General features: G+C 39.0%; 1 protein-coding gene across 1 annotated transcript; it reads right to left on the bottom strand.

Annotated features, from left to right (window-relative positions):
* On the bottom strand, window positions 1-22,805 carry LOC148404330 (neuronal acetylcholine receptor subunit alpha-7-like). The gene is made up of 9 exons (XM_088379519.1): window positions 22,640-22,805; window positions 14,274-14,413; window positions 11,579-11,623; window positions 11,018-11,127; window positions 5,224-5,471; window positions 4,735-4,929; window positions 3,705-3,791; window positions 2,428-2,537; window positions 1-1,703 (listed from the first exon to the last, which is right to left on the bottom strand). The coding sequence occupies exons 1-9, from the start codon at window positions 22,707-22,709 to the stop codon at window positions 1,107-1,109; spliced, it is 1,602 nt and encodes a 533-aa protein (XP_088235645.1). The 5' UTR covers window positions 22,710-22,805; the 3' UTR covers window positions 1-1,106.
* Between the last annotated feature and the right edge of the window lie 1,874 nt (window positions 22,806-24,679).

Raw genomic sequence — 24,679 nt, forward strand, 5'->3', positions numbered from 1 at the left:
CAGAATTTGAACATTTAATTTGGCTAAGGGTGAAATTTTACACTTCAAAAGACATAAACGACAATCAGCACAACAAAGATGAAAATTAAATTCACCTTTTATGTACAACAGGAGCGACTCGACTCTTCTATGAACATACGCAGAACCTATATTGACATAGAGCTTCGATAAAGGTTCACCATTTTGCAGTGATGTCAATTTTTTTTCTTAAATTCTCACTCCTTTACTAATAATCTTTATTTGAAGGAGACACGTCATGAGACTTAGGGCCTTTAGTAATTATCTTTGTTTGAGGGAGACATGTCTCCCTCATGTCTCCCTCTGTGAACTCTGTATCCATGTATATTACAAAGCAAAACACCCACAATCTTGCATGGCCAACATGCTATTGTTGTCCCTAATTTTTAAGCCGTTAGTGTTGTGAAGATAGGTTTATTAAATCCCTCCAAATGTTTTTATTTTATTTTATTTATATCTTACAAATCCCACAAAATTATTGTGAGATACAGTAACAGACCGTCCAAGGTCACTATAGCGACTTTGAACTTTCTTTATAGTAGCTTACCGCTGGAGTTTCCAAGCAAATAGCTAAGGACATAAACTACAATAAAATACATTTGAATGACAACATTGAATCTGTATTATTGGTCCACTCCAACCAGTTGATATAAAGCATTTTTTTGCACTAAACACAAAAGTAACCCCAAGAGTTTAATACAGTACAGATGTAATCACTCAAAATAGCGAACCAGATTTAAAATGTGATTCTCACAGTGAGCATCTCTACATACTTACAAAAGCAAAGAGTGTCTGCTCACTTATACCAGCACATCATTTCAGTTGTTTGAAAAAGCGCCCCCCCTTGTGCCCCACACTCAAATTGAAATGTGCAAAATTATAGGTAACGTTAATGGTGGAAAAAGTTTCCAGATGATAATTCATCAAGATTGTAATTTGGCAAGTGAGCTCAAATGGACAACATGTATGTGTGTTTGCACATAGAAGTCAGCGGTAGCTGAGACTTAAAACATCTATATTTACATAAGAAAAATACAATAAGAATTATGGCCCATAAAGAGTGATAAATATTTTTTTTCTGCATCTAGCTATGTGAAGTCCTTGGAGACAGCCTCTATGAAATTGGGTGCTGACATGAGGATGGTGAAGGTACAAATGATGGAGAAGAGCGAGAAGGCCACCAGGCACAGACGGTCCACCACTGCAGCTGCAAACTTCCACTCACTGCTAATGGCCTCAGCTTCATCCTGATTCCGGAAGCGCTGGGCTATGTAGGTCACCTCCTCCAAGATGCGCTGAATCTCTGGTGGCGGGATCCTGACTCCCATCCCCGCACCCATTCCCAGAACACTGGGGGGCTCAGCCTCTTCACCAGGGGAGCTGTGAGCGCGACCCCCCAGTGCTACACCAGAGTCGCTGGACAGTGGGCAGTGTGGAGTCTCCACTGGATGGTAGTTGCCAAAGTAGAGGCTCATTGAACCGTTGGAGGTGCCTGAGGTGCATGGTGGGCAGGACGTTTGGGAGATAGGAATGGAGAGACTTGGAACGGCGCCCATTTCGATAGAGTTGCTGCTGGAATGGTGCTGTGTAGTATGGCGGTGCTTGTAGCCGGGACGCCTGCGCTCATCGCCAGGTTGCTTCATCCGCAGAAACCAAGCACACCAGTTCAACAGGACCACCCGAACCTAAACATGTACAGGGCACTCATGGAAAATTGTGTTTTTGAATTCTTTCACTTTGTTTACACAACAAGCAATTGCTCTCATCTCATCTTGAATGATCAAAGAATAGTAACAATAAAAGTACATTTTCACCAAGCAGGATCCAATTGGTTTGAGTAAATATCATGTGGCTCAATAAAACTTAAATCAATTTGCCAAACTATTATTGAGACAGATTTTTATGTAAACTATCAATAGAACACTTTGATGATGTCAGATTTATTTGGAAAACAAATCCTTGCTACTTTGCGTAACAAGCTGACCAAAAATAAGTCCACTTGAACATTAAACAAAAGATGATAGATGATCTGAATTAATGGTCATCTATATAATCGCATTCTCTCTCTCTCACTCTCCCTTTGTCTCTTACACCCATATTAATTAGGTCTTAAGTCTGCTCGAGGTTTCTTCTCATGATTGAGTACATGTTGGCTTATCTGAGTCCCCCTGTCCCTAATGCCTGGGATGGCAAATCCAAGACCAAAAAGTAAAATCCTCCCCACAGCTTGGCTTAAGCCATTGTAGGTTCTGGATTTCGCCAGGTAAACAAGATCCTGAAGCTTGTATGCCTGCAGCAGAAGCATCTGTGGCTAAAGCCAAACTGTGGCAGGGTTTTAACTTTTGGACCTGGATGTTCCATTTCTGCGTAATGAGGAGAGCTCACAGGGAAAAAAAATCTATCACTTACCCACTTGGGCATCTTGCCTCCCTGAGGGTCATGGTGATGAAATTGCAGGACGATCACAGTCACCACCACCGACATTCCAACTATCATCATGGTGCTGGCAAAGTATTGAGCTGGAAGACACACAACAAACATGAGCATACTTTCTGGGGATTCAAATCTCATGGTAAAAGACCTATCTTACATTTCAGGCAGTACTGTTGAAAATAGTTAATAGCCACATTCAATCATTTTAATTGACAGGGCAGTTAGACTTGTCCTTCAGCCATTTAAAGCAAATATTATGTTTGGTTGGATAGCCATTTAGTTATTTAAACTGTATTGTTAACGTAATACCTCTCAGACAGTGTCACTTACATTGGAGAAAACAATATTTATAGCAGTAATACAATTAAATCTGTAGGTTGTGCATTAGTGAGGCCTACACTACTAAATGTCCAACACAACTGGTTGCTTTAACGGATATTCTGATACAAATAGTGAAATGCATTTATCTTTCGTGTTATAGACTAACATGGAATCAAACATTACCATTAAGTCCTGTCATTCCCGATGGAAGGCTTCCAACTTCTAAACCAAACATTCTGCGAACACTCTTGTATTGACTTTTATTTGATTGTGCAGGTCTTCCTAAAATTGAGGTTGACGAGTGCCCCTGAATTACTCAATCTGGGTAGGAATCACAGAGAGCACTTAGTCAGCTCAAGGTCTACTTTAATATGTCTGAGTTGTGGGTATGGATCAATTTATTTGATGTACAACTGCATTGTGCTGTAATTTGTTTAACATCAAATATGATTGTCTCTTCCCTCTTCTTTTACATTTTCCATTTAGCCTTTATTGGATGTTCTTCCACCCTCTTGTTTTAAGTTTCTTGTCTTGGTGGTGCTGACAGTATATTCACTTGGGTCACCCAATTTTACCAAAGAACTTCTCTGGAGAGCCGTGGGAATGATGTTTGGTCAACCTCAGTGTCTGCCAATTGAACAATTCTTCTCCAGGTGACCATATTGAGAGGTCAGTCAGCATTGAATAACACATTTACCACAATGCATGTGTTAATATTGCTTGCAGAAACACTCCCAAGGCTTGTGGTCAATAATGTCAAAGCGATGACTGAAAGAATCAATAGTCACTTTGCTTTGATGGGCGGAGCCATATTGCAACAGTATGTACGTGCATATAAATAGCTCAACAACATGATTCCACTGTGTCAAGTTCTTTTCCTGTGGGTGATTCTGTGTATATGACACATAGAGTCACACATAAATAGAACTTACCGATGAGGGGAACTGAGTCAGAGGTTGCTGGCATGATCTCAGCTACCAGAAGCATGAAAACGGTTAGCGAAAGCAGCACGGTGATCCCTTGCAAAAAAATAAAAATACAGAGACAAGGCATAAAGAACATACCATAAGGAAAATGATTAGTGTGAGGTAAACAACTGACGTGTGAAATTATTCTTGAAATAACTTATGGTCATAGTCAGTTATCTTCTCAAAACCACAGTAATTTGTCAGGTGGAATGCTCAAGGAAGCTTAGCTCTCCAGAAATCTGTCAAATTCATGTTAACTGGTGACTGCTCATCCACATGTGGCGATTCATCAAAAACCGCAGATGGAAGTCCCCTCAGAAATTCAATTATTCCAAGCGGTTTTACATGCATGTATTTATGACTCGATACATGATTTATGAGAATGTTTGCATACACATATGAACACACAGTATTGCATGCTTTGTACTTAAATGTAGGTTGGAAATATACAATGCTGTCAGCATTTCTTCTAAAAAAAAAGCAGCATTTTGACCCAACTTGTTCAGTTGAATGAAAAACCGACATTTGGGTCGTCCCGCATATTATATTATTATTTTTACCCAACTATCTTTAGGTGAGGTCCTGATTGAGCATCCCCAAAAGAATTAGATGTTCAAGGATGGAACGAGGTTCCTTCACAAGAAACTGACAAGCTTTCACACTAACGCTGTCAGTGAGTAGGAACTCAACCTGTCATGGGTAGGGAACTCCGGTCCTTGAGGGCTGGTGTACTGCCAACCCCTGCACTACTCCATCAGTAACCCTGACTTATTTGAATTTTTTTTATTAAATCTAGGTTTGACTAGAAATATTTTCGAGACAACCCACACGATGGAACACCAATGTCACTGTCGTGTGACAAAATGTGGACAGAAATTCCAAAAGGCACAGTTCTAAATCTAGAGTTTTCCCAAAAACGACAAGGTTACATCTATGTACAAAGCCATGGCCAACTCCCAAGTTCTTAATTGTTCACATCTGTGCATCATCTCACCTAGAGAGATCTTTTCTCCTGAGTCAGCAGGCAGCAGGAAGACCAAAAGAGCCAAGCCAGAAATGAGCACGCAGGGAATGAGCAAATTGAGGCCGTAATAAAGCGTTCTGCGGCGCATGGTGACTGTGAAGGTCACATCAGGGTAGGGCTCCTTGCAACAGTCGTAGTATAGCTCATTGCGCTTGACTGGGACACCTGAGGGACACAAGTGCACAAAACATTAACACAATCATCCCATCTGTCCGTCTAAACAGCCATATGGGTGAAAGAAGGATGAATGGAGAGATGGGTCACACAATTAAAGAAATGTATCACATTGCATGCAACAGCTTTGGTTTTGTCGCTTATTAGCCATGGCACAAATAGTGAAACATGGGAATGAAGTGAAGCAAATTTTCAACATAGTAACTTATTAATCGCTAAGAGATGTTTCTATCTCCTCTCACATACTTCATGCCTGTCAAGCTAGCAAAATATAAAGCAACTTACCCACAAGATCCCACTCGCCATTGGGTATGTAGGTGGATGTGTCCACATCCAGCATCTGAAGATCCAGCAGCCAGCCATTGTGTGTCCAGGAGCCAAACTTCAAGTCACACTTCTGGACATCAAAGGGGAACCAGCGCACGTCAATGTAGCAAGTGCTCTTCAAGATGCCGGGTGGGATGTACTGGCAGTAACCCGAAGCATTCACTAGAACATTGGTGTGGAAAGTGGCATCGAAGCGGTCATCCGCACTGGGAGGAGAGTAACAAGTGAGAATTATCTGTTCTATGGAGACCCCATGAATACATCAAAAGCTAAAATAGCTTAAAAGTGATGTGTTTGCAAGGTTTAAGTAAGAGGTGGTAGCAGGTGTGGTAATGAGCGGCAGGAGCGGGCAATAACAGGACGGAAGGGGCAGGAGCTGTCCGAGGTTCTGATCAGTGCCAGGCGTGGCTGAGAACAATTGACGGAAGGAAAATCACTGGTTGGATGGCAGGTCGTAAGGGGACGTGACAAAATCTGCCTTGCCTCGCCTTTGAATGGCTCAATGCACAGCTGACAATTTTTTTCTCAGAACTATCAACACCGTTAAGGCTCAGACCCGTTGAACTGGACTGCCCATACACCTGTCTATGGACCCCGTTGAGGCTATTTTGTGTGTTTTGGGGTGTTCTCTGATATTGAGGGGTGCTGGTTGGCCGCTGTTACTTTTTTTCCTTTGTCTTTTTGCTTTGCTTTGCTTTGATGGCTTTTATTTTTCGCACTTTCTGGCTTTCTTTGTGGCGCCGTTGTGTGGCAGCCTTATGAGAGCCTATTGAGTTGCGCTCATGCCATCTGTGTGTTTTTTGTATACCTGCTCTGTGGTATGGGTACTGCTGGGGCTTGAATTTCCCCACCCCCGGGGATCAAAAAATGTTCAATCAATCAATCAATCAATCAATCAATCAATCAATCAATCAATCAATCAATCAATCAATACATGTGAATTAAAAGCACACGCAATACATCCACACTCTAATCCCAAACTTGAGAGATAAATTGCTGGATCCGACTTGAGCTTCATTCACAAGCCCAAACAAAGGAAAGCATGAACTGCATCTCGGCGCAATACCTGGAAGGACCCCCTTTTATTTGATCCCGCCTCTAGTCAAAACGAGTCATATAATTGTGTTGTGATTTATTCTTCTTCCATGCGTGCCACTATCAGATGGAGGTAGTAAAACGGGGCGACAGAGGCAAAACCACGTCATGAATTATTCAAGCTTTTATTATTGAAAGATTTATTTAAACCGAAAGTGTTCACATCCTTGTAATCCAGGGAACGTGGCATGTGTAGGAGAGCGCGCATACTTGTGGTGCGGACAACTTTAAAGATGTATGTTGTCTTCAACCTATAAATAGCAGTTATGAATTCATTTGGATCGTACACATAAAAACAGTGGGCTAATAAACCATCTGCTTTAACAATCAACTGTGGATTTGCTGTGAACATAGAGGAGACATTTTAAAGTCAGATATGCTCTTTTGTAAGGAACAAGCCTTGGCTTCCTGCACAGTCAGACAGAACACTACACCGTAGGCCCTACTTTTGTGTCCAGTGCAAGAAGTTGGAGTGTTCTTTCTTTTGGGATTTTCATAGACATGCAGTTAGAAAAGAGCGTCTGTGTCATTGTGAGAGCGAACAGAGCCAACTCATTTCCCAGCCAATGGAAGTGATCCCTCTCATTCCCTTTAAAATCAGCATGCCCGAGGCATTGACACAATATTGAAACAATATTGCAATGAAACAATATTACAATGTTTGCCTAGGTCCTTTAATTATGTACTCAGGCTGATATCAGAAAAAGCTGTCTGCCTGAAAATAATGGGCATCATAAGATGCGCTGAAAGAAAAAAAACATTGACAAACTATTGAGGTTTTTAGTGAGAAGATTTTTAGTGCTGACATCAAAAAGCAAAATCATTTACAAATAATAATCAAATTAAACAAAAACTGCCGTACGATTGGTTTTAATGTACGATTGGTAGTAATTTACAATTGGTAGTAATCAATTTGCACAGTGAACCAACCCGCTACACATTTTTGATTTTGCGCTTGAAAATTTAATTCTATTATTTGCTTGAAAAAAGCCACTTATTGGCTGTCAACTATTCACTTTTTTGTACACTGGCCAATATAACCCTATTTTTTATTTGATGCAATCTGGTGGCATCTTTGTGTTAAGGATGCTGAGGTGAAGTGAAAAGTTTGAGTTAGACATAAGTAGTGCTTTCCCACCAACATGGCAATTACAAAGCTTTTGTCATTTTTTTGCCAAAGAATTTTGTGTGAGCTTGTTGATCTACTTCTACATACATACAAAAATATTGACCATATCCCCTTTTGATAACGAGCACATCTATCTTACAGCAAAATCTCAACAATATGTAATTGAACTAAAGACCTTGAATTGGTGTTAGGCGTGAAGGTGAGAGTGAATGCTGACTTATCTGGAGTTTAGTTAGTGCCTGGATACCACGTTGTACCTTTGTTGATACCAATGTTACTGTTGTTTACTTCACTTTAGTGCTTGGCGGCATTTTTTTTCTGACGGGAGCAATTTTCAATGTTTTTGAAATGACTGAACTGAGATGAGTTTGCACAAGTTCATGATTTCACAGTCGAGAAATACAATCGTTAGTCAGGAAATCCTGACATCTGGGCTCAGCGGTTAATAAGATGCCAAGAAGCCCACAGGCAGTAATAGTAGGCTACAGTACAGTGATTCCCTACTTTCAAGTGATACATATTTATAGTAAGAAGAGAGCATATACGGCAAATGAAGCGGGCTAAATAGATTATATCACATCATCATCTTCCTCAAGTCATCCACTGTAAGAAATGTGGAAACATACAGCATTGGATCATTTTGCTGAAATAATGTTGCATTACACAACTGTTGCAGCATGTTGTTTATTTTGTATTAATATGCCACCCGATGTAATTTCACATGAGCTTTCATGTGTTATTATATTGTTAATTGTCCAGTCAGTCAATATGTAAGCAATACATGCATGGAAAAACAACAACAATAACAATTGGCTGTACGTATTATTTCCGCATTTGTGGTACGGAGGCTAGACTAAAATAGCGATAGCACCAAACTCTTTAAAATATACTCACAATCTGCTGAAATTGTGTCAAGTTACCATAAATGACATTACATTTCCACATTTACTGTACCGACCTAACTTCAGCTGTAATGTAATGTACCTACCTTTAAGTAATGGATTGATCGTCAGTCAAGTGAAACCACTGACTTTATCCTACAATAACAAAGGAGGTTATATACAGTAGTTTATGTACTAAATTCCCACAAGGGCCATTTTGTGTGGCAAAAGCAAGAAATGCAGATGAGGAATCAGTTTATGCCCAGTTAAATGCCATGTGGTGGGAGGGTTCAGTTATGTTGAGCAACATCATTGAGGGTAAACAGCAAAAAAAAAAAAAAGTGCAGAATATTGAACAACTATGTCAAGCATACCCATCAGTTTGCATCCAAAACCATCACAGAGTCAGATAAAAATACACTGTTCATTTGTTTATGTTCTGATTTGGTTGAGAGTGAATAGCCGGCTCATTGATCTAAAAAGGTATCACCATAGTAATATAATGGCAGGAGTTGGACAACTCATCAGGAAAAATTTCAGATCAGATGTATTTCATCAAATGATGCCGTCTGACCTCATAGCTCCAACAGGTCAAAGGGCATGTGAAGTCTCCATCCACTATTCAAAACAATGAGATTACAGTGGTGCTTGGATGCTCTCTGATGGGATAACAAGTACCGTAACAGTGTGCCTTATGCCTGTGGTGGTATTTGTGTAACAATTAACTGGCTGATTTTTTAGTACAGCTCTCTGGCTCATCACACGAACTTGACTGAATGACCATATCACCAGTTCGGATGTCAGTATTTGCATTCCAAATTACAGCTGAAACTGTACTTTTTCACTTCTCCTTAGGAGAAAAGCAAATCAAAGGCTAAAGCAAAACAAAAATTTTCTCTCCACAGTCATGATGGTTAATTGCCCCCAAAAATCGTATTGTCCTTGACAGAGATAATAAATTCATTTGCAAATAAAATTGGCTCATTGAGCACACCTACCGTAAGATGATTACAACTATCTTAACTAAGGATAATAACTTAAAACAAATCATAGATTTATAAGAGGAAGAGTCAAAAAGTTGATAAATTGTAGGAAAACAAAATGGGAGAAACTTGTGAATATAGTGACTGCTTGACAAAATCAAATTCTGTGGAGGGTATGATTTATAAACAGCAGCTAGAAGAGTTCAGATGATAAAATAAAGAAGAAAATTGAATAGCGTGAATACCGGTAATGACAGAAAGATGAGTCATGAAAGAAAAAGGCCAAATGCGAGGAGCAGTAGTGAAGAAAGATGGATGAATGAGAGAATGAGGCAGGAAAGGGAGGTTCCGGGTAAAGGGTTGAGATGGGGAAAGAGAGCAGCAGGATTAGGATGGGTAATCCGGCAGGTCTAAAAGCTGAGCTTTAAATATTTGGGTTAATACACCCAAACCTTTGTTCTGTCCTTGTGCTCCCTTTGACGTATGTGTAATAGAACTGGTACTTAAATACACAGTAGCAACAGTTTTGTTTAACTAAAATGAAATGATCTCATCCCTAAAGTGCATGTGTGTTATTAAATCACCATTTCATGGTTATTAATGTTAAAGCAACACTTGTCCGGATGTTTAATATACACTCCCAGACATTTGAGTTGGCAATCATTTATTTTCTCTGCTGCATAAGTAGTTTTTCTCACATGATCTCACACTCTCATCTGAGACAATTGGATTTTTAAAATATCAACCATTTGCTCTGCTTTTTCTCCAAAGAGAAAAAAATTCTGCACATTATTTTTTATTACTACCCTTATCCAGAATGAGACCAATAGTAATCATGCTTTTAATAAGAGATTATTTGGCAGCTATTTCTATTTCTATGTCAGGATTAAGAAGAGCAGATAGTAAAATAGTGCCGGATGAGAAGGATTAGACTGTAATTGAAAAAAAAGTATTATTAAAAATCCATTTTTATCATAGAGAAACCACAAGATACTCACATTCGCAATAATGTGGGGGGAAAAAAACTCCCTCCAGATTAGAAAACACTTGGTAACGATAATAATTTGCATCAGCTATTTGTTTTGCTTCAATCCCCTTGCTTTAAAACAAGATAAAGCTGCAGTGTGTGAGAACAAGGAAGAACAATTGAAGACAATTTGAACAAGACATTAAGATAATTACAAAGTCAGCCTATTAGTGCGGAAAAAAATCTATTTAGGATTAGAGGTCTTAATGAGTGTCTCAGAGGGATTTGGACAAACATGTCCTTACATTAATCTTCAGTACTGTGGTTGTGTCTAAGCAAAGATTCACGTCAGTTCCAGTCATCATTGCCCCCCCTCCAAAAAAGCCCATTTTATCACTTAGTTTTGTCAATATTTATCTTCTTCATGCTGCTGCTCACATTTCATTTTATATTTCTATGCAGGGGGTGGATATCTACAATTATGCTTCTGCACGACTTCTTTTCTCTATTTATTGGCGTAGATTATAATGCTTTATAATCAGTGGCGTTTGCAATATGATTATGTAATGTCCATGAAAAAAATCAGCAATGATGTTCAGTTCAAATAAACCTGCGTTTGCCTTCCTGCACATGAACAAGTGCATACACGATGCTATTGCATGTAAATGAGCCTGCTGGAAGAAGAAAGAAACCTGACCTGTTGTAAAGAAGGATGTCAGGAGTCCAGATCTGGTCTGAAGGGAATCGAAGGTTCTGGACACCAGGGTAGTTTTCTGGGTTCCAGCTCAGGTAGATATCAGTCCAGTACTGAGAAACAGGGAGATAGTCTACTTCTATATGACATTTATTTGCACGGTTGTCGTAATGCTTACATAGGCGAATGAGAAGGGTCATATCTTTCTAGGGATGTGTTTCCATGATCTTTCATTCTGGGAAAGATGCTGATGGTGCACAATCTTGTGAGGGCCAGTAAAAATTCAAAATACAATTTTCATGCACGTATCCTTTTCTTTCAGAGGTGATTTTATGCTTGGCAGCTTTAATTTTATAGCCTGAAACAGTAACTTTTGGTATTGCTGACGGCGTATATTAGGGTTGAGCACTGTATAACTATGTTCACCATAGACAGCCAAGACCCTTGCAAATGTATGATGCTACACCATATGGACACAAATTGAAGTATCAGTGATGTTATTCTGGATGAATGGACATAATAAATCCCACAGACATTTTGTAGAAAATCTTTGTAACGACTCACCAGCTGCAGCCAGGCGTTGGTCATCAACACTTGGTTCTTTTCATCCTGACACCAGAGAGACAACATCAAGAAAACAGTTTTTTTGCACAAATGCAATGCAACATCTTGAGAAATGTAATTCTTTCAAATTGTGTTTATTGTGCATTGTTTTATTTTATTTATTTATTAATTAATTTATTCATTTATTTATGCAGTTTGCTTAACTTGTAAGTTTCAATTGAATGCATTATTGCTAACATCCTTTTCATTTGGCTCAGTTATCCACAGAGAAATACAACTGAATAACAATTCAATATTATAGTACCAAATGAGTTTACAGTTTTAATTGTCTTGCTTTATAGATGCTTTTAGATTACACCGGTGGGACAAAACTTTTGGATTTTTACTACCTTCTAAGTGAGACTGTTTTCATTTGTAAATATATTAATTATACATTTGTGAACACTTTAAAGTCTTCAGTTAGTCTACAATGTATATTTTTAGGACGGTGGAAGGAAGCGGTCGGAATTAAAAAAATAGAACAAACATGGGAGAATATGTAAACTATGCTAAGGAGAGCTTGAGCCGAGATAACTACTATATTACCATGCTGCCCAAGAAGCAACTTTTGTGTTTTCGTTACAGTGTATGCAGATCAGATTCTCAATGTTGCAACATGAAAATGTCTGCATGCAGTGTTCGGAACATTGACAATTACACTCCCTGCAGTTTTGTATATTTTATGTACTGCAGCGAGTGTAATTGTCAATGTTCCGAACACTGCATGCAGACATTTTCATGTTGCAACATTGAGAATCTGATCTGCATGCACTGTAACGAAAACACAAAAGTTCAACATGAATTTGAAAACGGAATTTCAGAAAATGAAATATTTTTTTATTTTTAAATGTTTTCGTGTTGCATCGGCTAATCCACCCACATATATGTTTTGACCTTTTCCTTTCAGGTTGAAATGTGGCACACATAGCACACTCTCCATCATGTCAGACAGCAGACCATGCAGATGTTGGTGCATTGCTTAATGTCAGTCTCTTCAGAGATTTATAACTTGTCTGCTAAAGCATCTGCAATACGTCTTGGAAGTCAGCTTCTTAGGATGTGGATATTGCGACTTCAAATAATGATGTTATTTATATCATCCTTCATGAGATGAGCACACAGACCTTTGAAGCCCTAAATGACTGCCCCTCAGACATCTTTCTCATCCAATTAAGCCCTCTTGAAGACCCTCCACCATCTTGGTTCTCTGGGTCTTGCTTAGCCTGCCACTGTTTCATGCATTTTGGTCTAATTGTCCACCTCTCTTGTACTCATTGACTCTTTTCAGTCTAATAGCACATGGGTGACGTGAACTACCTCTGCTCATTGGTCGAACAAATGTGACATTTCTGTGTGACTAGAATTTTTGAAGATACAGTTTATGGATAGAAACCACAAAAATAAACATGTTCATCCAACTATGCTGTTGCTATGCCTTAGTTCTGAACACTGCAGCATTGTTTTGCTGCCCTACTAAATCTCGTCTCAAAGCCACAGTTATTTCTCTACCTCCTTATTCTTGGCCATTGTTATTGTTTCTTAGTGTGTCATGAACTGAATAATGTCTGGCTTTCACAATTCTTCTAGCAACTTTTTTGTATTAAAAGCTGAACACTCCAAGCAAAGGCAAATAGAGCACACTCATGCACATCTGCGGTAGAAAAGCGGTTTAGCTGTCAATTTGGCTTTTTTTGAGGAATAAATGCAAAAAAAAACCCAATAGTCTATCCACTTTGTTGAAGATATTGCCGAGCCACATAACCAATGTAATTTCCTTAGAGTGAAAGAAAAGAGGCCCTGCAGGGGGAAAAACACCACATAAGCACAAGAACTGCAGTTTCTGTCCATTTTGACAAAGAAGAAGAAACAGAACCACTTATCTTCTTCTGAAAGAGGATCTGAATTGCAAATCAAAATTTAACCTCGCACAGTATTTCAATACACTGTTGGTCAAGGTCACTGTTGTGGCTACCCAGGATTTTTTCTGGGCTGTCCCATTTAGACGAGCAACTACTTTTAAGAACTTTGAATTAGAGCAAAAAAAATTAATGGAGGTTAAGAGATTATTGCTATATGAACATATTTGTGTGTATGGGGTTGGGGATTTCTTTCCCTGAGTCAAACTGCTCATATAACATGAGTTCATGATTATGTACATCGCTGGCGTCGGGCGGAATTCTTGTATCTCCAGACTAAACACTTTTCTGAAGACCCCAAAAATGGCAGTTTTACCCAACCGTTAACACTGCATCGGGTACAAGTCAAGCCATTTTCAACTATTTAGATTGGCCAATAATTTTTCAAAGTAACACACACATCTGAACTGACCAAAAGTGTAGATTTTTGAAAATATATCTATGAAGTTCACCAAAATGTGACATATGATGTTTTGGCCTGACACCAGCGACATTCAAGGTGTATATGGTGTTGATGCTTTATGATCCACTCCATTTCAATTGTTTTCCACATCATACAAGAGAGCAAAGCTTGATATTCACAGAATGCAATATTGCGTTTGATTTGATTGTTACAGACTTTCACTGTAAATGAGTAATTTAGGGGGAATTTATGAAGAGAAGTTTACCATTCAATGCCACATCTTTCATGGCATATACCTGGCAAATAGGTTCTAACATGTACTGTTCATGCTCCTCACCACATCTATTATCTGCAGAAGAGTGAAGCCCAGCTCCACCAGGATGGCAGCTGAGTCATTGACCACTGGTCTTTCCAATCGGTTGTAGTTAGCAAGCAACTCCTTGTAAAGTCTCCTCTGGTACTCTCCTTGCAGAGATCCTGGGGACCAACAGGAGTGAAGTTACACAAGGTAGCTAATTTCCTTAATACAGCAAAGCTTTTTTTATTTGTTTATTTTCATTTTAACAGCGCCACTTAGACAGCTGCACAAAACAGTTCAGCTCGGCTTTCCATGGAGGAATTCCTCCATTCGGCAACCATCCCAATTGCAATTATAGTCAGCTGGATGGCAGAAAGAGCAAGTCAATCCTAGCTTTGTGAGGAGTAAAAGGAGCGTGCATGTCTTCAGCCTGGCAGGGTGCTGATCGGGCCATTAATGCCCAAATGGGAAGCGTTATGGCAAGTTAGTGTTTGAGGTCAGACAAAATAGAGCAAGCTATCAGAGTCTAGTCAGCACATAATATAAATCGGCATTTAGGAAAATATCTTAAATTACACATCAAGGTAAAATATTGATTGCATGGGATTTTTTTGTGTGGCACAAATGATTAAAAATTATATTTAAACTATTAAATTGATGCAAAAGATTTAAGAAATAATCAGTGCAGGTAAAGCCATAAATTTGCGTATTTTTGCACAATGTATTCAGAGACCAAATAATGAGCATGTGTTTTGTCACGGTGTGAACTGAAGTTCAAAGAAACATAAAAAAATAATAATAGTAAAGCAGTCATTAGTAGGGGATATTATTGATCCTGCTGCTCCCTGACTCATGAAATTGTGCTGGTGAGGAAGAAAATGTCTTCAATGCCTGAACAAGTCATGTGCGGCTCACGCCAGGCACAAAGAAAAGCACCCCAGTTTATTCATTTTTAATAAATATCCCAGTATTGAATTTTCATTTTATTTTGAATTTGATGCCTAAAACATGTTAAAAAAAATATGCAACAGGAGCCACAAATGACGGGGACAATTGAGGAATGCTTAAAAATATTCCAGAGGTTAACAGGTTGATTGGAAACAGGTGAATGTCATGATTGGGTATAAAAGGAACATCCCTGAAAAGGTTCACAGATGCACCAACTTCTCCAACTGCCTTGTCCTCATTGGCAAACTTCACATCATTTGCAAGTGGAGATATTCTAGTTCCTTGAAAATGTACTTTGTGCGCACTAATCTCTTGCATCTTCATGCCATGTCGGTCTCAGTCTGCACCGATTTTAAAGGGAACTAGTTGAGTTGCTGCATTGGAAGGCAAGCAGGTCAGCTGCGTTCCTTCCCACATTGCACAACAGCACAAGCACCTTTTTGCCTAGCCTTCTAGGAGAAAAAATAAATTTCCACTCATTCAAAAAGTTTGACTGCACTAGATTTGCGCTGGGCATGAATATAGGGCACTAAATGTCCATGACCTCCGATCCCTCAGGCGGTGCTGTATCAAAAAACCTGTAACACTGAATAAAGGATTTTGCCACATGGGGTTAGGAACACTGAAAAAAAAAAAAATCCAATGTGATGTAAATGACCCAGAATTGGACCTAGAAGCAGACAGGGCACAAAAGTGGCAAAGTAGAATGATTTATGTACACACTCAAAATCTGCCAACAGGCAGTGAAAGGCACAAAGTAACAACAAAGAACAAGACGCATTACTGGTAGAGCGCACGACGAGTGGTATGGGAGTAGACTTGTTCTGGCAACGTGTGACTGAGCAACCAGAGTAAATATGAAAGACAAAAGGCCAGGCCCAACCCATAAAAAAATAAATGACCCAAAGTTAACACAGTTTGTCACTTAATGCAAGTTAATACTCGACCACTCTAAGCAAAGGTCGTATGTATATGAACCTTCTCAGATGGACAAAGTGGAGAAGTAGGCTGTACCGTTGTTCGGCAAGTCCACATCTCTAATTGCTTTTGAAATCAAAGATGTCATAACCTCCAGGTCAAAGATGAAAAAGGACTTCCCCGAATGTTTTCAAATTCAAAAGCCTCTTTGCATCTGTATGGGGGATATGTTTGAGCCCATGACATGTGTACTTTGCAGCATTTATGCTGAATGCTACATAAAGGTTTTTGGAACAATGTATGCTGAGATTCAAGCAGTGTCTTTTTAAGGGACATTCCATCTTATTTCAGTAAGACAAGCCACATTCTGCATGTGTTACAACAGTGTGGCGTCGTAGTAAAAGGGTGCGGGTACTACGTTGACTGGCCTGTCTGCAGTCCAGACCTAAAATGTGAAATGAAATGAAAATGTGTGGTGCATTATGAATTGCAAAATATGACCTTAGAGACCAAGGACTGTTGAGGAACTCATGTACATTCAGAGAGAACAGCAAAGAATTCCACATTTAGATTTTCAACAATTAGTGTCCTCTGTTCTCAGGTCTTTAAAATGAAAAGTGATAAATTAACCCTTGTCCCAGCTTGTTTGGAACATATTGCAGACATCTAATTTCAAAACTAATGAATATTTGCCCCCCCAAAAAATAGTCAGATTTGTCATTACGACATTAAATAATATATCTTTGTCACGCATTCAGTGACATCCAGGCTGAAAAGGATTTTCAAATCATTGTATTGTTTTAATTTAAGTTTTACACAAGTTCACAATCTTGATGAAATTGGGATTTTTTTTCTGTCAATCAGCAAAAAAGCTTCACTCATCCAGAATGCATGATAGCGATGGGCTGTGGGGAATATTGAATTATATAATATCTAAAAATACCAATTCTGTGAGAAACATACACTCACTGGCAGCCACAATTTAAAGCAACCCAGCAAAGCTACACAACGTTTCATTAGAAATTACCATCTGAGGTTGTACAACGTTAATGTTCTAAAAAATATTTCAAGTCACTCAAAGCTCCAAATGATCTTTCAGCTCTTTCAGATCTTTCAGGTACAAAATTGTTTTAAATCTACGCAAAGCATCCTCTCAAAATTAGTACTGGTCGGGCAAGATGTGTACCACTGCCATTTTAGATCAGCTTCCCTAAATTATATACTCAAAACATCCCTTGCTTAGTTTAAACAGAATGAGTATTCATTTAAACAAATAGCCATCTTGTCACATTTGAAAGGAAACAACAAAGTCTAAGTTAGAGATGCATCAACTCGATTTTAATGGCAATGACACTGCACTCATTCATACGTAGAACATGGGCTGAATATTTAGAACATAGAATCCTAAAGCGGTTTTTAATGCTCCATACAGGTTGAGGAGTGTGTACTGGAATTGGATCAGAACACTGCGTGGAAAATTAGTTCTGACTTAATAAGCAGCGCTAGAGCACCTCTGGGCACTAAAGCAAGCCCAAGGGTATCAGCACCACAGCAGGGGCCGTGAGGCAGAGGCGCTTTTAGCTTTGCAGCACCGTACAAAAATGCACATTTCTCATGTTCCTTCAGTACAATGGTTTCACTGACCTTGTTTCCTTGACATCAAAAACAATATTTGACTTTATGATGCAACCGATGACAAAGGTGATATGGAACTTGTGAGAATTTCAGGGATACCTCGCTGAAACATCAGTTCTATATACAGATCTATTACCCAAACGTTCAGCCTAATCAACAGTTGTTTTTATTTTTTTAGAATGGTGCAGAAATTTTCAGTGGCCTACAGTGTACTATAATAGAATTTTTTAATTCCTTCTGTTTTGCTAAACATCTACGGGGACGGCATGGCTCAATGTTTGGTTGGTCAGAGGTTGAGGGTTCTACCACAAAGTGTCCTTAAGCAAGTAACTGAACACTCAGTCTTTCCTGATGCCGTTAGGCACTATCAGTAGGTACTGTAAACTCAAAGTTAATGTAAAGTGGTTCGAGTGCCTTACTATACAAGTCAAAGACTGATTATTGTTCTGTATTTTAACATTCATCATTATGGTGGCATTCAGATTTTTTGCGACTTGGTGTAAAAAGTTTGAGAAGCTCTCGGCTGAATGATATGTTCAGCACATTTATTCAAAAAGAGTCCATATACACGACCCTACGAGTAAATAGAATAATTAAATACATTCAAATACAGTCTTTAAGTGCACTATGACTTTAAATGGCATTTTATTGTGCTGCCCTGTTGTTTAAATGCAGCAGGTAACTACCCATAGTGCACACCATTGGAATCATAAGAGTTTTAAATGTCACATGAAAATTTTAAAAAGGAAAAGTCAGAAGCTTGTTCTTATCTTCCCTAATCTCTACATCTGTTTTTGTCCCAACCCGATGCTTTATACATCACCAGTGTTGCTCATGAAGCTCTAATTTATGCAACCTCATTTTTAGTATATTTTGTTTGAGCATCCTCTCGTTTGATCTCATTCTCTCCTCTCACAGTCTTTCTGGCTGCTCTGAATCCACTTGTTTTTTTTGTGCGTAATAAATTAACACATTCCGAAGCCAATTGGGTTTTGGATTGAAATGAACGACGAGCCAAGAAAAACACGATTGGCACCATTTCCAATTAGTTCGCGTCACCTAAAAATGAATGCAAGGAATTTAGTAGGATCTCTTTTTATGCAGTGTGTGTTTCTCCAGCATGTTTGTTTGGGGCTAATCAGGCCATAATTCTCTACTGCTGTCAAACAGCTCGGTGATAACGTCTGACTTTGAGACATGCTCATCGGAGCTGGTATACCCAAAAACAGACCGCCACAGGGACACATTCTCCCTTTCACAGGCTCACACACACTCATATCTCATGAACACACACTCACAGACAGAGACACAGGAATGTCTGATGTTTTTGTGTCTGCGCTTAGTGGCGCTAAACCCTCTCAGGCTTTAGCGTCTCACACACATTTATTTGCTGACTGTAAATTAGTGTATGTAAATTCCAAGCGTATTTTACAATAATTCAATGCAATATTGAGTTGAAAAAATATACTTGGAAATATGGTTTAAAAGTAACATTACTGGTTCAGCACTATTCTTGAAGTGCTGTATCTTTTTAGTAAAGACATAAGGGTCAAATTGAAATCTTTGCCTCTCTGCCACTTACTTAGTCACTATCACACATCTATTTAGTCCATTCAGGCTTTGCTGCATCTAAATTTGCCTATATCTGCATAAGTAAACCAAAGCTTGGAATTCATAAGGGTCACATGAATCATGATGAATAAACACAGTGGTAAACAATCGGCACAAAAAAGACAAAAAGTCATCCAATTACGTTAAATCAACTTTGATTAAAGACACTGACACTTGGTTGCATACGAGACATACAAATACTAAAAGGATTTGATCGGATCAACACAAAACATGATGCCGCATTTGAATAACATAAAAGAGCATCGATCCTTTAGTGTTTTGGGCCAGCTTTCAAGACCTGCAGGGGGGACGGGTTCTGCACAAAGAAAGCGCTGTCAGCCCACCCCCTCCTTCGGGGTCTGCTGGTGAGTCAACCAAATGACAACTCTGCACATCTCCAGCTACTTTGGTGCAAATATGTGTTGGCTTGTGTGCAAGTGTGTATAAAAAGTAACGCAAATATTTCAATCCTCTGTGAAAAGGGGCTGAAAAATAAATTCCCAAAGCAGCCTTTGTTGTTTAATTCAAAATGGTGACACTTTTGTTTGAGAAAGAAAAGAAACTGCACTTGAATACCTCACCCAAATAATATAGAATACACTCACTGAGCCCTTTATTAAGAACACTGATGCAAAAATAAGGTCAAGAGAAGAAGATCGGAGGAGTTCTGCAATGAAGCTCTCCAGGTGTTCAGAATCTGCCATCTAAAACTCAGGTCATTTTGTTTGTTATCCATGAGGAGAGGTGATAGTTGGGCACAAGTTGAATGCAAAACCATTTCAAAAGAAAACAGAGTTGAAGTGGGGTGAACACTTTTTGGCAGGTTAGAGGACCTGAAAACCGCATCCTATGAAGCTGCCGCCAAATTAAAACCTTCCAGAATTGAAGTTGCCTACATTTAAATTTACAACTGCAACTGTGTATACAACGATTTCAAATGTAATGATTAAATGTGTCCTAGTTACAAAAAACAAAAACAATCATTTAAGGACTTTAAAGAGAACTTTGTGCATTCAAACGTGAAAAGAGCAAAATGTGACAAGCAGAACACATGGACAAGTGTCCTAATAGCGCTCTCCAGATAGATTGAATCATATAGGGGAGTTTTATAATCTATGGTAAGGGATCACAGCCCTAAAACCACTCGATGTTTAATCCTAATCCGGAAGCAAAGACCTCCAATGTGTCTTCAATTTTCATGCTATAACGTGTTCTGTTAAAACCAATGCTTGTGCTAACCCAACATGATACTGTAGGTGTCCAGCTTCGACCAGCAGTATTTCAGATCATTTATAAGGTGATTTAGTGACTCAATAAAAGCAGTGGAGCATTAACCTCACTAATGAAATGTTTGACATTTCAGAGTCTGGATGATGAAGGTCACAAGAGGTTTCCATTGCTTTGAGTTTCAAGAACAAGCTAATGTGTCAATTTAAGTGTCATCATTGACTGAAGAGTGTCACATAAACCACCGCATGCCATGGATATCAAACTGAACAAGGGATTAAATATGATAAGATATATGTAGGCCATTATTAAATAGCAAAGAGGCTCGGGAAGAGTCACTTATTGCTGACTTGGGGAACATATTAGTCTGCAGTACAGAATAAAAAACAGTAAAAGAGACACCAAGAGAGAGAAGAGACGTTGAATGGAAATGATGCAGATAATATTACAGCATCTGGGCCAGGCAGATTTGGGTTTACGAGCGTCTGAACCTTCATGAGGGTCAAGAATAAAAGATCAATCCAAAAAGTTGTTGGATGTGAGTAAGCCCGATACACAGCACAGGGCCGGTGGTCGTTTGAATCATATTCCCAAACTGAATACGAATGTTGTTTTGATGAGTCTGACTTTGAAAGTTACTTCAACTTCTATGTACAACTTGTGTTCAAAGAGTAGCAAAACCTCAGTGGTGAATAGGGATAAGAATTGAGAAACCTCTCTCTGAGGGTTGCTTTGCTTGCCTGATGATTCCTCTTGTCAATTGAGTGATGGTGTCATAAGAAAGAAGAGGATTCTGCTTTGGAACTTTTCCAACATGGTGTCAAGGCAGAAGCACTCCAAAGCTTGCCTATATTTCATGTATAAAAGATAACACTTGGGCTATTTGGAGCACTTGCATAACATTAGTTTCATCAAATGAGTGGGGATATAATTGTATGATTATAATGTACAATGTACAGAAAGGATGAGCTTATATTGTTTGATTCATGAGTGCGTGTGGGTCACTTTTCTATTGCATCATCCTTGTGCCTGTCTCCACGAATGACCAATCAATTTCGGCTCAAATCAACTGCAACACTACTGTAACAGTTTGATTTAGCGTGCATTGATTGTTCATGCCTGGAGAGCTGGCGCTGTAATGACATGCTAAAGAGGCAACCAGTTATCAGACAAGAGTGAATAGTCCACCATGCTTCCAGCATTCTGTCTGACTTTCTGTTTTAATTGGCAGCTTAATGGAACGCCAACCGCTTTCAGTTCAATAATCATCTTTCCTAAGGTAATGACGTGTCAACTACCAACTGTCGTATCAGCCATGTACAAATAAATACCTCCAAGATTTACAAAAACAGTGGTTGATTATTGAGGTTTTTGCTGTAGAAGCTTCTGCACATGATATTGCTTTTAAAGCTCTATTTACTATTTACCACCTTTAGCCACCATCAAGTGGAGATGGAGAAGAGCATTGAATATGTTCTTAAAGCTGCCTCACCTAAAAATCTTTTATCTAAAGATAAATTCATTAGTTAATGCTTTTTGGATGGATGGATGGATGGATGGATGGATGGATGGATGGATGGATGGATGGATGGATGGATGGATGGATGGATGGATGTGCAAGTGGGAAGTAGGCTATTGTATCATTGGTAGCAATAGTTGTACCGATTAATTATTATGCACCCTGTATGTAGAGTTTATGAAAGTTATATTTATGCCCAAACTGTAGACTGTAGATAAATTGTAGACTAGCCAGCATATTATGTTAATATCCATATTGTTGATTGTACATATCTAGGTATAACTTAATAGCATGTGTCCAGAATAGTTAATCAAATATTTTCTTAAACATTTGAATTCAAAAGTATCTTGCACTTCAAGTGCAGGGATCATTATTGCTCAACTTTCAAAACTTGAAAAATACTCCTGGATTTCATGAATAACCATCACAGGTGTCGAATTGCCTTCATCTTCAATCCCCCCCACACACACACACTTGTTCCAACCTGTGCCCATATTGAACAGACCTTGAGCGTGCACTGTAAATAATTTGTTTGTGACATACATACCTTTGAAGAGGAGGGCTGTCCACATGTAAAATCCAACCGAACACGCGGCCCAAAACTTACAGCACCGCATCCTGGCAGGTTGGCACCGGCCCTGGCTACGGGCTCTCTGCTGCTGATGCTCTTTGTCGTTTGGAGGGTGGCGGGAACAAGATACAGGAGAGAGGCGGGGTAAAGGGAGAAGAGGCGAAGAGTGAGCAAGAGAGGAAGGGAGGGGGCACTGTGCTCACTGTTGACAATCTAGAACAAGTGAAGATTAGTGCATTCATGAGACTTCATGATATTGCACAATGGAGCGCGCTTGTGGTGGTCAAGGTGCGATTTAAACTTATTTTGCCAGAAAATGTACATTAGGACTCATCCTAATAACATGATACAGCTTTTAATCGTGTAGGTCAGAAATAAAGAAATTTTAAAAAACCTGGATAAACTGAAATAATTATGATTTTTGTCACAAATTAGCCAACCTGCAAATTTACTTGGTGAGAAATCTGGTCGTTTTTCAAGAGCGGATATATAAACAAGCAAATATTGTATATGGCTCCACAACTGTGCACACCTCATAAATGGAAGGTGGGTGTATTCACAATAAACCAATAACCTTTAAACTCATGTTATATGAAATTCAGCAAACAATAGGGATGTGGAGAAATGGGGGTTTGGATGCCCTGACACGTGCTCCTTTTCCCTTTAAAGTTTTTTAAATGTATTATTTTATTTTTGTTTACCATGTGCTTGTTTTTGAAAGTCTTTGGCCTTGTGACTGCAGGTCATATGACCTCTGCACATTTTTTCCACGTATTCCCCCCGTTCTTCATATAGCAAATCTTTATCAGCATTTCAAAGAATGTTTGAGCCTTATTAAAAAATAAATAAATGAATTATCCCCAGTGAATTTGAGTGGGTGTCAATTTATGAGGATTTTTGCTATTCGTAGGCCGGCCCGGTCCCTCCATGTTGCAAAATAAAATATCCAATCTGGCCAGGCACCTAGGGAGTCCAAGCATATTTCAGGACAGTGCCCCCAAAAGCACCCCCGTCCCACTCTTGCTACTCCACCCTTGCGAATACTGTACTATGAAAATGTTGGTAGTTTTATATAATTAGCCTGTGTTACAATCTGCAGGTGTACTCATTGATATCAGTTAATTGTCACATAATATTTACTCATGTTCACACTTCCAGCATTTCGACCAAATATTGGTTGTTTTTATCATTATTGTAGGCCAGTGTGGCTCAGAAGCAGATGAGCTCTGGAGACAATTCCCAGCAGAAATAGGATCCAAGAAGCAATGAGGTGGAAAAACTCTTTAAATGTTCTTATCAACTCACTCTCTTTCACGCGGTTTTACTTTATTTCATTCAAAAAGCAGTGCTGCCATTGCATTCATGTCTCAAGGCATTCTTTTGGAAGACTATCGTGTATTTAGATTTTATTTGCTATAGAATTTAATCCATGTGTGCTCGGACAGCCATAGAGGACACAGAGCTCAATACTGGACTAAAAGATAATGTTTTACATTTTCCAAGACCAAATATAGTATATCACGTGATATTAGTCAATTTTAAGGGGTTCTCCTGAAGGTAAAATTGATGTACATGTACATTGAAATGTAAAACAAAAAACAGCTGGAAAATAAAAACGATTTGCCCACTTGCCTTATTACAGTATAAAAGTTCACTGTGATCGTATCTTTTTAATGCTAACAAATGCTTAAGTGACAGGTGATTAATGTGACGGATGTATGACATCATTGTTTGAATATCTGTAATTGGCGGAAATCGAAAGTCAATAGTGTGCAATAGCTGCATGTTGTACACTAGAGCTGGAGAGTAAGTAGTGAGCTGATGATCTGATTTGCTGTTTAGAAGGAAGCAGACTCGAAAAACTGGGTCAAACTTACATAGTGACAAACTAATGGGTCTTGGTGCTTGATCTAATCTGAATTGTGCTGTTGAAAAATTGCCAGAATGGTTTACTCCATGAAAGAGTTTGATTCCCAACTTCCATTGTCATCGCACATTCCAATGCACAGAATTCAC

This window comes from Syngnathus floridae, chromosome 1 (assembly GCF_059516105.1).
Source record: "Syngnathus floridae isolate MCC-2025c chromosome 1, RoL_Sflo_1.0, whole genome shotgun sequence".
NCBI classification, from domain to species: Eukaryota; Metazoa; Chordata; class Actinopteri; order Syngnathiformes; family Syngnathidae; genus Syngnathus; species Syngnathus floridae.

Excerpts from the sequence above, each read along its gene's own strand:
- LOC148404330 (XM_088379519.1), bottom strand. The coding sequence starts at position 22,709 with ATGCGGTGCTGTAAGTTTTGGGCCGCGTGTTCGGTTGGATTTTACATG. Across the intron at positions 11,624-14,273 it reads TTCTGCAGATAATAGATGTG|GATGAAAAGAACCAAGTGTT; the intron begins GTGAGGAGCATG and ends CTCTGGTGTCAG. Across the intron at positions 4,930-5,223 it reads TGGCGAGTGGGATCTTGTGG|GTGTCCCAGTCAAGCGCAAT; the intron begins GTAAGTTGCTTT and ends TGTGTCCCTCAG.